The 17,707-nt window shown below is 39.8% G+C and overlaps 1 protein-coding gene across 1 annotated transcript; it reads right to left on the bottom strand.

Annotated features, from left to right (window-relative positions):
* Positions 1-8,073: 8,073 nt before the first annotated feature.
* On the bottom strand, positions 8,074-16,643 carry spata18 (spermatogenesis associated 18; the record flags this gene model as incomplete). Its single annotated transcript, XM_079220605.1, has 12 exons — positions 8,074-8,130; positions 8,351-8,410; positions 8,907-9,030; positions 10,608-10,783; positions 10,876-11,034; positions 11,391-11,622; positions 12,422-12,556; positions 12,963-13,058; positions 13,965-14,071; positions 14,753-14,868; positions 15,596-15,701; positions 16,557-16,643. 12 exons carry the CDS (start codon positions 16,641-16,643, stop codon positions 8,074-8,076), a joined length of 1,455 nt encoding a protein of 484 aa, XP_079076731.1.
* Positions 16,644-17,707: the final 1,064 nt, after the last annotated feature.

Raw genomic sequence — 17,707 nt, 5'->3', positions numbered from 1 at the left:
CATTCGGCAGATTAAACCCAGAACCCAGATTTCATGTCGTGTCTTTTCTTTAAATATGTCGACCAAGACGACGGGGAAGCGTCTCTCTGGCTTCACCCTCTGGTGTTAAGAAGTGAGAGGAAAGGTGCGCCGGTGTGGTGGTGATCGGTCTGAAAAACTAGTGCCTATAATTTAAAATGTCACTTGTTGGTCCGTTTATCATTTTTGTGCCAATTTCTGTTCTTTGTTGCCGATATCGTTTGCATTTCTGCTCGAGTGATTTGCCTTTTTTGTGTTTTGTTTGTTTTTTGTAACTGAATCGATGCATTTATTATATTTTGCTTTAAAAACAAAAATGTTTGAAATGCGCCTTCATATTTATGTCAAAATCTTCATTCTGTAAATGAAACTATTTATTGGAGAGAGGTGCCTCTGTCAGCGCTCAGATTCAGTCGGGGAGCTCGAAGCGAATGTTGCAGAAAAGACAAAAGCAAAGTTTCACACCTTTTGTGTGGAAAGTTTTTGTTATTGGAACTTTTTTTTATATCACCACCATGAGTTCAGTTCCCCTGTTGCAAAGTCACATTTCAAAATAAAAGCTGAGGAGTCTTTCTATCGTTTTGCTCTTTTTTTAACTCGTCTGCATGAAAAAGGTTTAGATTATCATGTCGTCTGTTATTTTACATAAATATATATATAAATATATAACCATCTAATTCAAGATGTTAAGTTAATTATGTGTGGAGAACATTTGATGTGCACAGAGGTCAAAATCTGTTGTTATTTTTCAGAGTTTCCTGAGGATAAAATGATAATTTACACATTTATCTTAATTATGATCATAACAGGTGAATGTGTCTACCTGTTGATTAAACTATTTAAAGATCTTTATTATTATTATATGCACAACAGTTACTTGACAGATATGTAAACAATGAAAATCTGATATGTTAATAAAGTAATTACATTATTTATCAAATAATTAAATAGATGTGATCATTTGTGTAAGACATTAATGCAAATTAAGAAATGGAACTAAACAGGAATAAAGTAAATGTGACATCCAAAAATATATTTAGCTGTATAAGAAATGTGTGTGTAAATATGTGTATATATATATATATATATATATATATATATATATATATATATATATATATATATATATATATATAAATGGAAATATATATTAGAAAAAATATATAAAAGAAATATATTTGTATATATAATACTAAATGCATATGAAAATGGAAATATATAGAATAGGTAAAGGGAAAAATATGTAAATAAACATTTGTAAAATATAGTTATAAATGTATATATAATGCTTGTTGTTGCAATGCAGTTCAATTCCTTGTTGCCACGGCAACGACAGAGACACAGAGCCAGAGATTCCGTTTGCAGGGCTTGGTGAGGTCACAGATGCCAGTCGCTTTGATCTGAGATCTGAGATCTTTATATATAGACAGACTTCTTTACCAACAGTATGCGCGTCTTTTTCAAGATAGTTTACTCGACCTATTTGTTTCTTTATCTCCCGATAAATATCCAAGTTTGTCCAGTATTCGTATTGAAAACCTCACAGTGTAATTTACACAGCAAAGCAAGAATTTATTTCTTTCCTTTGCAAGAATCATCTCCAACCAACAACATGATTCCAGCCAGATGCATCCGGTTGCAGAGAGAGGGCATTGAACAACACGTTGCTCTCCGTCAACCGCGCCTGAGACCAGGTGCACTGCCTTTAGTTCAACAACAAGGCTTTGTCAAGCCGGAGTGGAACCCCACACCAGTCCATGAACAACAGGCTTTAAGCGCCATGGTCAATCCCATCGAGGAACCGGAGAAGGAAATGGTGATCCTCAACAATTTCCTAACACAGCTGAAGGCTCTCTGCCTCGAAATACATAGAAGCCAAGCAAAGTTCGATTCCTGGGAACATCTGGACGTTGTACAGAAAAGAACTCAACAGTTCAATGTACAAAAGAGCGCTACCAAAAAAGCGTGTGACGCCGTTCGTAAAGAAGTGAGAGCGCTTCTTGATAAGTCTACAAACCACAACCTGTTTGTGACGATGCTCAACGCTTCAAAAGCCGAGAAAGAAGCTATGGATCAAGAGTATGAAGCTCTGCTGCAAACCATGCAGGACCAGCAGGCAAAGCAGAAGAGTTTCGAGCAACTCAAGACGGACACTGCCGTTGAAAGGCAGAAGAATGCAGAATTCAAGAAACAACTGATGTTTCTTGAAAATCAACAAAAAGAGCTTGCTTTGGATGAAGCATTGCTCGTCTGCAAAAGAGCCGACAGAGAGTCGGTCAGACAAGAAAACTGCATCTTGCAACGTAAGATCCAAGGGTTGCAGAAGGTAGTGCAGTCAGGAGAAGCTGTGAGGACAGCAAACCTGACCACGCAAGCGTCAATTGACGAGGAAAACCTCCTCAATAAGACGCTGCAGGAGGAACTTCAGCAACTCAACCAGAAGCTTGTCGAGGTCGAGCTCTGGAAGAGCACGAACACCGAACTACAAGCCCGGTCACTGTGTTTGACAAGAGAAAACTGCACCTTGCAACAGAACATCCAGGAGTTGCAGAAGGTAGTACAGTCAGGAGAAGCTGTGAGGACAGCAAACCTGACCACCAAAGCTACCATTGACGAAGGAAGCCTCCGCAATAAGGCTCTCGAGGAGGAACTTCAGCAACTCAATCAGAAGCTTGTCGAGGTCGAGCTCTGGAAGAGCACGACCACCGAACTACAGGCCCGGTCTGACTCTTTAATGAGAGAAAACTGCACCTTGCAACAGAACATCCGGGAGTTGCAGAAGGTAGTACAGTCAGGAGAAGCTGTGAGGACAGCAAACCTGACCACCAAAGCTACCATTGACGAAGGAAGCCTCCGCAATAAGGCTCTCGAGGAGGAACTTCAGCAACTCAACCAGAAGCTTGTCGAGGTCGAGCTCTGGAAGAGCACGACCATCGAACTACAGGCCCGGTCTGACTCTTTAATGAGAGAAAATGAAAGCCTGAGAATTCAAATCCAATCCGCCAACGAGGAGTTTGAGATTGGAGATCGTTTCAAGCGGAATTTCACGGTCTTAGAAGACATGGAAAGAACCCTGCTGGGAGAGAACGAGGTGTTGTTTAACAGCCACAAAGAGGTCCTCCTCAAAATCCTGAGCCAGGAAGATTACAAGAGTAAGCATGATCTTCTAAAGAACCAGACCGACGCCTTGAAGGAGCAAAATGTCTCTTACACTCAAGCAGTCCAAGAGTTGAGCAGCAGACTTGAAGATCTCATTGCCTTTAAAACGAACTACAAGGCAATGAAACCAGAAAAGACCATTCTCACCAGGCAGAAGAACACCCTGAAGAAGCAAATGAAGGTCCTGGAGACAAAAGTCTCACGTGCAAAGAGCTACGAGGACAAAAGTACTGGGATTGAATCGGACGTTGTGACCCTGACCCAGGAAAATGGCGCCCTTCAACACCAAGTCGATGAGCTCAACAAATCACTGAATGATGCTTCCTCCGACGGTCCTTCCACGCCTTAAATTCATGAACGTTCTTTTTTTACAATTTTATGTTTTAAAGGGGGTATTCCGGGTGATCCGGTTTCCTCTCTTAAAAACATAATTTTTCACTTTAATTTATATGTTTTAAAGGGGGTATTCCGGGTGATCCGGTTTCCTCTCTTAAAAACATATTTTTTCACTTTAATTTATATGTTTTAAAGGGGGTATTCCGGGTGATCCGGTTTCCTCTCTTAAAAACATATTTTTTTACTTTAATTTATATGTTTTAAAGGGGGTATTCCGGGTGATCCGGTTTCCTCTCTTAAAAACATATTTTTTCACTTTAATTTATATGTTTTAAAGGGGGTATTCCGGGTGATCCGGTTTCCTCTCTTAAAAACATATTTTTTCACTTTAATTTATATGTTTTAAAGGGGGTATTCCGGGTGATCCGGTTTCCTCTCTTAAAAACATATTTTTTTACTTTAATTTAAATGTTTTAAAAGGGGTATTCCGGGTGATCCGGTTTCCTCCTTTTAAAACATGAATTATAGTAAAAAAATTATGTGTTTAAGTGGGTATTCCGGGTGATCCGGTTTCCTCCCTTAAAAACATATTTTTTTACTTTAATTTAAATGTTTTAAAGGGGGTATTCCGGGTGATCCGGTTTACTCCCTTTAAAACATAAATTAAAGTTAAAAAAATATGTTTTTTTGAGGGTATTCCGGGTTATTCGGTTTCCTCCCTTAAAAACATATAAATTCAAGTAAAAAAATATGTTTTTAAGGGGGTATTCTGATGATCCGGATTCCTCTCTTTAAAACATATAAATTCAAGTAAAAAAATATGTTTTTAAGGTGGTATCCCGGGTGATCCGGTTTCCTCTCTTAAAAACTTATAAACTAAAGTAAAAAAATATGTTTTTAAGGTGGTATCCCGGGTGATCCGGTTTCCTCCTTTTAAAACATAAATTCAAGTAAAAAAATATGTTTTTAAGGGGGTATTCCGGTGATCCGGTTTCCACCCTTAAAAACATTTTCTTTGATTGATATAGTTCTTTGGGTTTTAACCGGGTGATCCGGTTTTCTCCTTAATAAAGGACTATAAATAAAGATTTCTTGAAATGTATTTTCAGTGTCAGATTCAAATAAGTATTTCTATTTTGATTTGTCTCTCCTTATCATGTTCTGTCAGAAGTTGTTAATAAAATACTTAATCACCTTCATACTCCATGAATTTCTGATGAACATGATTTGATGGTTTCTGAAGTAAAAACTAATTTTAGGCGTCTAGAATACGTCCACGGCAGCATATTGATTTATTAGTGTATGTATTAGTAAAGAAACACTGAGTATGGAGAAGCATACACACTTCAAAACATCCAAACTGTCCCTTTAAGATGCATTTCCCAAAACAACCCTTTCTTTAATACGATTACCGATAAAAAAAATCTGTATTTTAGTTAATTTCTGGGTCAATATATTTCAAAATAAAATTTAAATTAAAGTTAACTGTTATTCTCACCTAAAGCCTTCCATTTCCACATCTTAATATAAAACTGTTTATATGAACGAGCTCCTCCGGAGAGACGAAGCACTTGAATGTGCCGCAAACACAAAAACAACAACAACAACTGGCAGTATTTTGGCACAAATCCAGACGTCGACCCCTCGAGGGGTGAAGAGACGCTGCTGCTCGTCTCCCACACATTCCCTCACCCTAAAACGGGTGAAACGTAGTAAGGGATGACAAGTTTCACACGCAGCTCAGCCCATTTCCCCGTGGAGCAGAGTTCATTACGACAATGAAACCTGGGAGAGCGTTCTTTAACTTGATTACGGGTTATTATGGGCATGCATTGGCATTCATAACCGGATCGTCCTCGAGGGTGCAGAATAAGACAATATGAAACCTGAAATGTAGCACCCGGTTCCTCTAACTGCTGAGTGTGAAGACGAGTCTCTGCTCGGATCCTTCAGAGGACACATCAAGGAGAGGAGGAGGAGGAGGAGGAGGAGGAGGAGGAAGAAGAAGAAGAGAAAGTAGTAGGCCTTCTTTCCTCCCTCCCTCCTTCCTTCCCTCCTTTCTTTCTTTCCTCTTTCCTTACATCTGCATGCAGTGTCTTGTGGCTTCGTGCCCCGGGGGATTTGCCAATTATAATAAAAGATAGTCTGCACATTTTCTTTTTTTTCACATCTTTATATATTATTTTATTAATTTTTTTGTTAAATACATATTTCTTCAGTTAAAAAACTAAATGCATGCTGAGTCGACATTTACAAATTTATATTTAAAAAAAAGTGGATAAAAAAAAGTTCACATCTTGTTTTTCATGCCGAAAGAGCAATAAAACATTTTGTTTTCAAATCCTGACTGAGGCTATCATAATTCATGCATGAAAGGGATATATATATATATATATATACATATATATATATATATATACTGATTACTGATATATACTGATATATACACTGATATAATATACATTTGATATATTTATATAAAATCTATTTATATATATATATGTATATTTATTTTTTATAATATATATATATATATAATCTCATACCATGTGGGATGAATCAAATGTTTGCATCTGATTGCAGTGTGTTTGACTCCTGGGCTGACTTTCATGACGGAGTCGCATTGTATAGCAGTGTGTCACGTCACAACATGTAAATTGGGGTGAATTATTGAGACTATTGTGAACAATTAACGACAGTGGAATCCTTTGAGAGCCCAAAATACAAGAGAAATGCTTTCATTGTTTACAAGGAAGGTCTGATGTAAATGTGTCCCTGCCTGTGTTCAATAATGTTTAAAATAAAAGATCACAATTCAGAAAAAAAATCATCAATAGTCAAAAAGTAAAACAACTGTAAACAACTTGGAGTTACAAAAAACTAAATGTTTGTCTTTTATTCTTTAAAAAAACAATCATAAAAGGCACATTTGGAGAATATATTAATCAAACAAATCACAGTGAATTCACCCGACAGTATTTACCTCAAGCCATTCAAGATACATTATGTACAGAACGATTGAGTAAGTTGTAAATAAGTAAACATGAATACAAACAATGTTTATCTTAAATACATTAAGGCATTTCTGCAAAGTAACTGTCTACTGGCTATATTATTGTACACAAGAACTAACACTATGGAAAAATCTGATTTAAGAAAAAACTACATAAACTTAAAGCAAAACCATCTCCAGTTATTGATCCCATAAACATGTTTTTTATGTCTTACTCTGTCTCAAAGAAATGTCCAGAATATGAAACAACAGCACCAAAACAAAGATTTAAAACAACAACAACACAACACTGACACAGTCCAGTCCTGGAGGAGTTGAAGAAAGCACTGATCAATAGCACCATATCGTATGTTCAACAACACGCCTTACGTAGTCTTTCATAACACTCGGTTTCATTTTATTAATGTAATTTATATTTAATTAAGATGAAAAAGGTTAGTAAAAATAATAAGAACAATCCACAATTAAAAGCCGGTACTGGTTGATTATGTTTAGTTAGCGTTCAGAGGATAAACTGCTCTTTTTAAGTTTCAGATGATCACTAAAATACTGTTAGTAACATCTAGTATGAGCTGGTGACTTTCATCTGCACCCCCGAGGCGTCTTCAGCCTACTAGCGTTAGCTACGTCACCTACTAGTGTTAGCTACATCAGCCTACTAGTGTTAGCTACGTCACCTACTAGTGTTAGCTACATCAGCCTACTAGCGTTAGCTACGTCACCTACTAGTGTTAGCTACATCAGTCTACTAGTGTTAGCTACGTCACCTACTAGTGTTAGCTACATCAGTTTACTAGTGTTAGCTACGTCACCTACTGGTGTTAGCTACATCAGCCTACTAGCGTTAGCTACGTCACCTACTAGTGTTAGCTACATCAGTCTACTAGTGTTAGCTACGTCACCTACTAGTGTTAGCTACATCAGTCTACTAGTGTTAGCTACGTCACCTACTAGTGTTAGGTACATCAGCCTACTAGCATTAGCTACGTCACCTACTAGCGTTAGCTACATCAGCCTACTAGCATTAGCTTTGCCACCTACTAGCATTAGCTACGTCACCTACTAGCGTTAACTACGTCACATAATAACGTTAGCTACGACAGACTACTAGCGCTAGCTACATCAGTTAATCGGTGCTAACTTAGCTACTTCAGTTAATTGGTGCTAACTTAGCTACTTCAGTTAATTAGTGCTAACTTAGCTACGTCAGTTAATTAGTGCTAACTTAGCTGACTTTACTTTTTTTTGTGCTAGGCTAACGGCTAATATTGGGCAGCTGAGAACTGCTCACGTTTGAGGACATTTGAGGGCAGCTAGCATTCAAACGAGTGTTATTGTGTATTTCCCCGGATGCTCGTGTAGAATCCTGACCTTAGTTACTGTCAACTGCCCTCCAACAATGTAAACGCTGACGGCCTTTCCTGCAGTGTCTCAGGTTGGAAATGCTTTATTTTTCGAAAAGCATACATTTTAACATGTGAAATCAGAATTTAAATACATCAAACATTATTTGACTGGCATGAGGTGTAAGAGGAGGCCGGAGGAGTTCACAGGCGGCTCGCCGTGAGGCGGTCAGGAGACAGACTTTTTCTGTTGCTAAATACCTAGAAGATGAAAAAAAAAAGATAATATTGTTGACGACATTTACAACTGTTGAGTCAAATTAAAAGAGACGAAGCTGGGATCTCGCCGTTCGTACCCTGAAGGCCGTGGGTGTGCATGCATGTTGTTGTGAGGAAAGACTTTTTTTTTAGTAGCTGAGCAATATTAAACCCAACAAAAGTATATTTCTGTGTGTCAAATATTAACATCATGGAGACTTACAAGAGTGCGAGTCGGGCTGAGGGAGCGAGAGCGCACCGGGCTGCTCCGGCTTCTGCTCCACTGCAACCAAAACAAGAACCACACATTTCACCCTCCATCATCCTCCAGAGGACACTTTTACCAGATGAAGTTTACATGCACGCTCATATTCCTCTGCTATTCTGAATGTGGCAATATTCTGCATTTGAATGGAGCATTTTCAGATGAAAACGTGTGTGAGATGTGTTTGTCCTTCAGCTTCTAGCATCACTTTGGTCACTTTAATCACCTCACCTGTGCAATATAAATACATGCATTCTGTCTGTATATAATATTGTGCATTATTTACTATTTTACTATTTATTTATGTTACTTTTTTTATTTTATTTACTATGTCTTTTGTGTGCACATAACCCGTTTGCTGCTATAATCCGGCGGGACTAATAAAGGAATATCTAATCTGTAAACATCTCATTCGGAATATTGTCTTTTTCAGATTAAGGGCAAGCAAAGGCAGTATTTGGTGCATGTAAACGTAGTACAATATGACGTGTTTGTAGTATTTTAGAGTCGGTACCACGGCGCCCCGTCTGGTCACAGCCTCGCCCTTCACCAGCACGGTGTCTCCTTCCACCAGGGCCGGCCACACGTGGTACATCACCAGAGGAGCCGCCGACTCAGAGTCGTAGCTGCGACGATACCTGAAGACAGAGAGACAGACAGGCAGACAGAGAGAGAGACAGACAGAGAGACAGAGAGAGAGACAGGCAGACAGAGAGAGAGAGAGACAGGCAGACAGAGAGAGAGAGAGAGACAGAGAGACAGAGAGAGAGACAGGCAGACAGAGAGAGAGAGAGAGACAGAGAGACAAAGAGAGAGAGAGAGAGAGAGACAGAGAGACAGAGAGACAAAGAGAGAGAGACAGGCAAACAGAGAGAGAGACAGAGAGATAGAGAGGCAGACAGAGAGAGAGACAGAGAGACAGAGAGACATTATTTTTGTGCACGGTCCCTGATGATAAATAGATGAATAAATAAATCTTTGTTTTGACGCATTTGAAAATGAATTTGAAAAACATAATTGTATTTTAAGTAATCCCCTCTCATACTTTTACAGGACACTTTTTTATAATTAATTTAGATTTTTGTGTGATTATTTTACTTTACATTTTACAATAATTTGCTTCCATTATAGGCCCATCTGTAGCAGTCATGTTCTCAGAATCAGTATTTTAATGGTTTCTTTAATGCAACTAATATGTTCTCAACATGACTATTTGAACTTTTGTATTCAGTAAGTGGGAAACATTTTGATAAAATATGCTCTTAAAAAGTAATAAATAAACTACTTTATTTCCCCAACAGAAGCACACTGGTCACAATCGTCTGCTTGTGATATGATAAAATATAAAATATTTAGTTTTCGTTTGGCAAAGACGTTATTAGTGGAAACACTGAGCTGCACATTTATTTAAAAAAAGGTTTGGTGTAATCTCATCATGCAGTCGGTCCGTGAAGGACTTTTGTGTTTACGCCGCCAAAAACGGTCTTCTCTCTTCTTCCTCTTTGGCGGCTTTAGCCGGTGCGTTGTGCTGATTACGAAACATCTACCACCATTACAAATGACAGAAAAGCGCGTTGGAAAATAGCGGTTTCCCTTAAGACACTCAAGAGTCAAAGAGTTTTGCCGCGAGGCGCGACGAAATTTATCGCTGGCGGGCTCGTAATTCTCTATTCACACGGCGATGGACGAAGGACTGACTTCCTGTCGTCGTAGAGCTCCCCGTCACTAGCGTTAGCTACGACAGACTACTAGCGTTAGCTACGACAGACTACTAGCGTTAGCTACGACAGACTACTAGCGTTAGACATGACAGACTACTAGCGTTAGCTACGTCAGTTAATTAGTGCTACTTTTTAGTTAGGCTAACAGCTAACATTGGGCAGCTGAGAACTGCTCACGTACTCCCTGAACAGACATCGTTGTTAAAAGTAACAACATGTGGAGATTAAAAGTAAAATATTGTGCACATTTGAGGACAGCTACCATTCAAACGAGTGCGTTATTGTGCACAATTGTGCCGACCTGTTTGCGTCTGGTATTTCCCCGGATGCTCGTGTAGTGTTTGGAGCTGCACCGTGACACATGAACTAAACCCCCTACAGTTAGGATGCGTCGCCCTGTAGAAGAGCAGACTTTGGGGCGCCCCGCTACACACCCCGCTACACACCCCGCTACACCCCCCCGCTACACACACGGCGACGGACAAAGGACTGACTTCCTGTCGTCGTAGAGCTCCCCGTCACTCGCGAAGGCCAAGTCGGGCGGCGGGCTAAACGTCTGCAGGGCGAACGCCACGCGGCACGTCTCCCTGATCAGAGTGCTGATGAGGACAAAGTCCACCTCTGGCGGGAAAGAGATGCGAGGGTTCACGTTCATAGCGTTGATCACATCCTGTGGAGACGGAAAAACACACTTTTCTCAGTATGGAGGCAAACCACAGCGTCAGTTCAAGGAGACACACGGAGCGAGTGTTTGAATCCTACGTTGACGTTGGTCTGGATGTCGTAGAGGTCCATGTTTCTGATGATGTAATCCACGGCTGAATCCTCCACGTCCTGCAGCCCGAAGCGGGACGGACACAACGTCTTTCTCACTCGCAGCTTGAAGTGGCGGTAAGCTAGCTTTGCCGTCTTAAAGGATTCCTGACACGTGATAACGGGAGAAAATTGCTTCATGTATATACAATATTTATATATATATATACATATATATATATATATATATATATATATATATATATGTATATATATATATACACAATATATATATATATATATTATATATATTATATACATATAATATATACAATATGTATATATATTATTTAATATATATAATATATTTGATTTGCTAAATAACAAACCATAACAACAGTTGGAGCGACTCAAATAATTTCCCTATTGATAATATTATATTGTACTTATATTATAAATGTTTCCTTCCAACAGCTTCATGTTACACATGTGATGGTTATTAAACTGCTCCTAAAATAACGAACCTCCACAGCGATGAAGATGATTTTCTGGACCATCTCCAGGCCCTCGATGTGGCGCCGCAGCAGCGTCTGGGCCTCCAGGCGCTCCACGGCGTGCAGGTCGCTGTAGCGGGACACCAGGCGGGCGTGGCGGGACGAGCTGGTGAGCTGAGCCCTGGTGGGTGACTCCTTCCTCGAGGGGCTGGAGGAGCGAGCCAGCCTCGGCGGGGGACTGGTGGAGCGACTCCTCGTCAACCTGAGAGGAACCACCGTCTGAGAAGTGTGTGTGTGTGTGTGTGTGTGTGTGTGTGTGTGTGTGTGTGTGTGTGTGTGTGTGTGTGTGTGTGTGCTACGTCACCTACTAGCTTTAGCTACATCACCTGCTAGCGTTAACTACGTCAGCCTAGTAGCATTAGCTACGTCACCTACTAGCATTAGCTACGTCAGCCTACTAGCGTTAGCTACGTCACCTACTAGTGTTAGCTATGTCAGCCTACTAGCGTTAGCTACGTCACTTACTAACGTTATCTACAACAGACTACTAGCGTTAGCTACGTCAGTTAATTAGTGCTAACTTAGCTGACTTTACTTCTACTCGTGCTAGGCTAACGGCTAACATTGGGAAGCTGAGAACTGCTCACATTCTCCCTGAACTCCAAGACATCATTGTTAAAAGTAACAACGTGGAAATTAAAAGTAAAATATTGTGCACATTTGACAACAGTGTGTGTGTGTGTGTGTGTGTGTGTGTGTGTGTGTGTGTGTGTGTGTGTGTGTGTGTGTGTGTGTGTAGTGTAGTGTACCTGTCCTGTGTGAGTGTGTGTGTGTGTGTGTGTGTGTGTGTGTGTGTGTGTGTGTGTGTGTGTGTGTGTGTGTGTGTGTAGTGTGTGTAGTGTAGTGTACCTGTCCTGCAGGAGTGTGTGTGTGTGTGTGTGTGTGTGGGTGTTTGTGTGTGTGAGTGTGTGTGTGTGTGTGTGTGTGTTTGTGTGTGTGTGTGTGTGTGTGTGTGTGTGTGTGTGTGTGTGTGTGTGTGTGTGTGTGTGTGTGTAGTGTACTTGTCCTGCAGCAGGGCCTTCCCGGTGCTCAGGTAGGACACCTCGTCCTTCAGCAGGTGGATCTGTCTCTCGTGGTCGTCAGCGTTCTCCAGCTTCCTCCTGTAGACGTCCAGCTGCTCGTGTGCCGACCGCAAGCTGCAACAGACCGGCAACATCAGCAGAGCTTCACACCGCTTTAGTAAATATATCTCCATCTCTATAATAGCTTAGTTTGTTAGCAACATGTATCTTTATCTCTATAATAGCTTAGTCTGTTAGCAACATGTATCTTTATCTCTATTAGTTTAGTCTGTTAGAAACATTTCTCTTCATCTCTAATAGTTCATCTATTTAATGGCTGAGGTTAGCAGGAAGCTAAATTAAAGAGTTACATAATCACAGTTTTTCTCTCTGAAACATTTCACAGATATTACAGCTTTTAAAACTTGACATTTTTTTATGTGAACTTCCGCTCACTAATCTGAGGGCATTCCTGTCTTCAGTCTTGGTTTCGCCTCCGGCCAAAAAAAGATCAATATTAGTGTTTGACTGGTTCACCCACTCTGCTCTCAGCTGTAATATTTCATCTTCGGTGGCCAGCAGAGTGGTCGCTGACTTGCTCTTCGTCTCATCCAGTTCCATCTGAGCGTCGACCAGTCTGAACACAAGGGGAGAGGGTGCAAGGGAAGTAACACGTGCAAGCAGAGTTCATGTAAGATATGATTACATTATATTATAATGTGTTATGACCCAGCTCTAATAGCACTCCAGTTAAAAAACATTCAAAACCCGTCTATCTATGAGCCGATGCACCAAATACAAAACGTTCGTATTTTGCAGTCCGGGGTTTTTTTTTCCGCCGCTTATTTGATTCCTGAAAAATATCATATGCGGATTAAAAAAAGCCAACCAATAAAATATTGACTTTTTGCACCATCGTTGTTGTAGAAAAATTGCAATGTGGTGGTATTTCCTGTGGGCGGCGCCAAAGACACACGTTACTGTGACGAGACGCTGAGCTTCAGGCTCTGGTTGTCATCGTCTGACTGAACAGAGTTAACACGGTTTATATTATATATCAGGGTTTTATTTTACTTCTCACTGGAATCATATATTGAGATATCGCGATACACAATTATGTCGTCTAAATTGAGATAATATGAGCTATTTATTATCCATTTAATCAGAAAATCTGAATTGATGAGACTTTTTGCCAATGGGAAAACCCCCAGCATATTAAAATCGAACTTTTGTCTTAATCTGACTGCTCTTTATGTGTGTGCATGCATTTAAAACACAGTCAGTGTGTAGCTGTAAATATATAATATCATTTTTCACTTGAATTTAACTTGAAACTGTTCATTTTGCACTTAAACTTCCTCATAAAAATAAAATGTAATTGATCAAGTATCTAATTCATATTGACTATTTATTAATTGAGATCCTATATTACAATATATATTGTTATGGAGGCGTGAGATGACCCATACTGAGATACGCCTGTATACGAGTGATTCCTCCCCACAGACTGTCCCCGTGTGGCCCTCAGGGGCCCCAGACTCACTCTGCCCGGGTGGAGTCCAGCTGCAGCCGAGTGGAGCTGAGCTTCTGCTTGTCGCTGTCGTGATGGACGGAGAGCTCCCGGATCCTCCGGTCCTTCTCCACCGAGTCCTGATGACCAACGAGCCACAAAGCCACAAAGCCACAAAGCCACAAAGCCACAAAGCCACAAAGCCATGAAGCCACAAAGCCACAAAGCCACAAAGCCATGAAGCCACAAAGCCACAAAGCCACAAAGCCACAAAACCATGAAGCCACAAAAACACAAAACCAGAAAAGAGGAAAAAATACTTGAATTGGTTGAAAACATTGTTTTGACGTTTGTATAATTTTGTCTGTGGCGTAATGGATAATTTTTTAAGATGAATATGTGTGTGTGTGTGTGTGTGTGTGTGTGTGTGTGTGTGTGTGTGTGTGTGTGTGTGTGTGTGTGCGTGTGTGTGTGCGTGTGTGTATGTGTCTGTGTGTGTGCGTGTGTGTGTGTGCATGTCTGTGTGTATGTGTGTGTGTGTGTGTGTATGTATGTTTGTGCGTGTTTGAGTGTGTGTGTACGTGTATGTGTGTGTGCGTTTGTGTGTGCATGCATATGTGAGCGTGTGTGTGGGGGGAGGGGGTGTGTGTGTGTGTGCGAGTGTGTGTGTGTCTTTATTATATTGTGTGGCCCGAGGGATGGAAGCACAGTCATAGCGTGAATGTGCGTGTGTGCCTGTGTGTCCGTGTGTGCGTGCGTGCGTGCATGTGTGCGTGTGTGTTTGTTTGTGTGCGTGTGTTTTTAAAGTCAGATGACGTCACCTGGATGAGCTGCAGGCTGGTGTCGTCGGTGACCGAGGGTCTCGCCATCGAGAAACATGTCCCGAGCCACGGCAGCAGGCGCGTTTTGAGAGTGTCCAGTCCGGCATATGGTCCACCTGTCAGGGGCAGAAAGTACAGCGTGTGCGTGTGTGTGTGTGTGTGTGTGTGTGTGTGTGTGTGTGTGTGTGTGTGTGTGTGTGTGTTGAATAAATCACGAGAGATTTTGTAACATAGACTGTATGGAAGAAGTGAAGGGTTTTGAAGCCTTGAGTTCAGCATTTGGACGTCGCCATCTTGTTTTTTTTGCAACCACTGAACAGGAAGTGAGGAGGAGTGACGTAGAGACGCTGTATACGTCTCTGGTGTCGACCTGTCAATCACCTAGTAGCCCCGCCCCTAAAGCGTCCCCTGCTTTATGGTCTGTTTGACTCTGAATGACCATAATTTACTAAATGAACATCATGCTGTATTGAAGAAGACTTGAAACTAGAGATTGAGACATAAACTCATGTTTACAATGTTTACTGAGGGAATACATCAAGAGAAGTAGAGTCATTTATATAGACTTCTATACAACCAGAGGAGTCACCCCCTGGTGGTCAGGAGAGAGAATGCAGCTTTAACACATGAAGCATATACTTCTATACAACCAGAGGAGTCGCCCCCTGGTGGTCAGGAGAGAGAATGCAGTTTTAACACATGAAGCATAGACTTCTATACAACCAGAGGAGTCGCCCCCTGGTGGTCAGGAGAGAGAATGCAGCTTTAACACATGAAGCATAGACTTCATTTTTCAGAACCGGAGGTCTCCGTCTGCTTTGTAAATGAGAAAGTGAAGCTCACCTTCAGCAGCCGTGAGGTTGAGGATGGTGAACAGTTGGCTCTGGATCTTCGCGGTGAGCTCGATCAGCTCACAACATCGATTTAGATTCTGCTCGCAGGAAATAATCTGGAGGGTAAATATGACAAACAGAAAGATACATCTTTTCATTTATTTTTAAATTAGATCTTCCCCCTCAATTGACAGATTTTTACAACCCGTCTAAAGACACAACAGCTTATATTTGCAGACAACTGCAAATATATTTAAAAAGCACCCGCTATCTATCATGTATAAAGAGAACAGAGTTCATGTTTTTGTATGTAACACAATACGACAACATAAAGTGTGTATTTTTTGTTGTTGCATTAACTCTTGCTGTGCATTTATAGAATAACCTGAAAACACACACAAAAAACACTCTTTTTGACGTTCAGACACATCACTTCCGGTCCCACTGCGAGCGGACAGCAACCCGCGTCGTATGTCTACCGGAAGTCGTAACAGGACGTGAACCATCTCAACAGTAAAAGATCTTTGGAATAGTCCCTCCCGTCACCATGGCGACCGGCGTCCATTAGAAACCAAACTCAGCCGGGAAATGTAAACAAAGTGCATTCCTTCACCGTAGCGTTTAAAATTAATTCATGCACAATAAAAAAAAAAAGTTTAAAAAAAAAGATTTGCTTTGATTGAATGGTCTATTATTAAAATTACAACGGGTGAAAAAAAAAATTGTACAGGAGATTGTGAAAAATAATCACTAGTCTCCAGGAGTAAACAAAGCGATTCATAATAACAATTTATATTTAAAATGTGCACAATTTAAATGTTAAGACACTAATCTGAGGAATCTCTCCACCGTGAAAACGGATATCGAGGTCAGATTTAGCTCATTACTTATTGATGAATTTACATGTTATGGATTTACATGGTAATTCACATGACATGGTATATCTGGGAGGAACTCACATGGAAACTTACATGGTAGTCCCGGGTCCAGCTCTCCAGCTTGTCCTGCAGGAGGCTGAAGGACGACGTGCTGGTCAGTCTCCTCAGCGTGTCCGCCATGATGTCCACGAGCTGACTAACTGGCTCTGTAGCAACACAGCAACAGCAGAAGGAGGAACAGAAGATTCCTTCCTTGTGGCAGCTGAGGAGGATCCGCGTGTCCTCCCTGTCTGCAGGTTCTGTGCTAGATATGTGAGGTTCTGTATCAGGTTCTGTATCAGATATGAGGTCATGTGTTTTCCGCGCGTGGATTAAATCAGATTATAATATAAGAACAAATTGACCCGCCCCACTTGATGTTTATTTCATTTATAAATAAAAGTGTTTTGTATCCGTATGTGTTACTTTTGTTTATCTATCTATTAAAACAAAATCTAATAAAAATCATCATTTTGGCATTGACATAAATATTAAAATAGGTAAATAGTAAGATTGTCATTTGTGAAACACAACAACATTTTGTTTTGCAGCACTTTTGTTTTGGCAGCATATATTAATTTGATATACATTTTATATATTTTATATATATATATATATATATATATATATATATATATATATATATATATATATATATATATAAAGTATATGTTGTATGTATAGTGTATGTTGTATATGAATGAATGAATAATGAATGAATGAATATATACTTTATTAATCCCCAGGGGGAAATTTTTTTGTCGTCATCAGTAGCGCCTTACAATTGAAGATACAAACACACAAGATAAAAGATCAAATATATAAAGAAGCAACAGGGATGAAAGATATATAGAAATTAATACATATATATATATATATATGATATATATATATATATATATATATATATATATATTTAAATATACACAATAAATAGAATGGAATACAACTAACTGGAATGAAATATATTTATATTTACAGCCGCAGAGTGCATTCATTAATATATTAATATATATTATGAATCATATTTATTTAATATATATATATGTTATCTAATATATATGTATATATGTTATATAGTATATGTTAATTATTATATATACATTATATACCATACATGGATGCTACATTACTGCACTTTGATAATAGTAATATTAAATACTAAACAATTGTAATATTAAATACTCAACAAACTTACTCAATGG

The sequence above is a fragment of the Taurulus bubalis genome, assembly GCF_910589615.1.
Source record: "Taurulus bubalis genome assembly, chromosome: 7".
Taxonomy (NCBI): Eukaryota; Metazoa; Chordata; class Actinopteri; order Perciformes; family Cottidae; genus Taurulus; species Taurulus bubalis.
The sequence above is the reverse complement of the archived record's forward strand: the minus strand, read 5'-3'. Positions and strand labels throughout refer to the sequence as shown.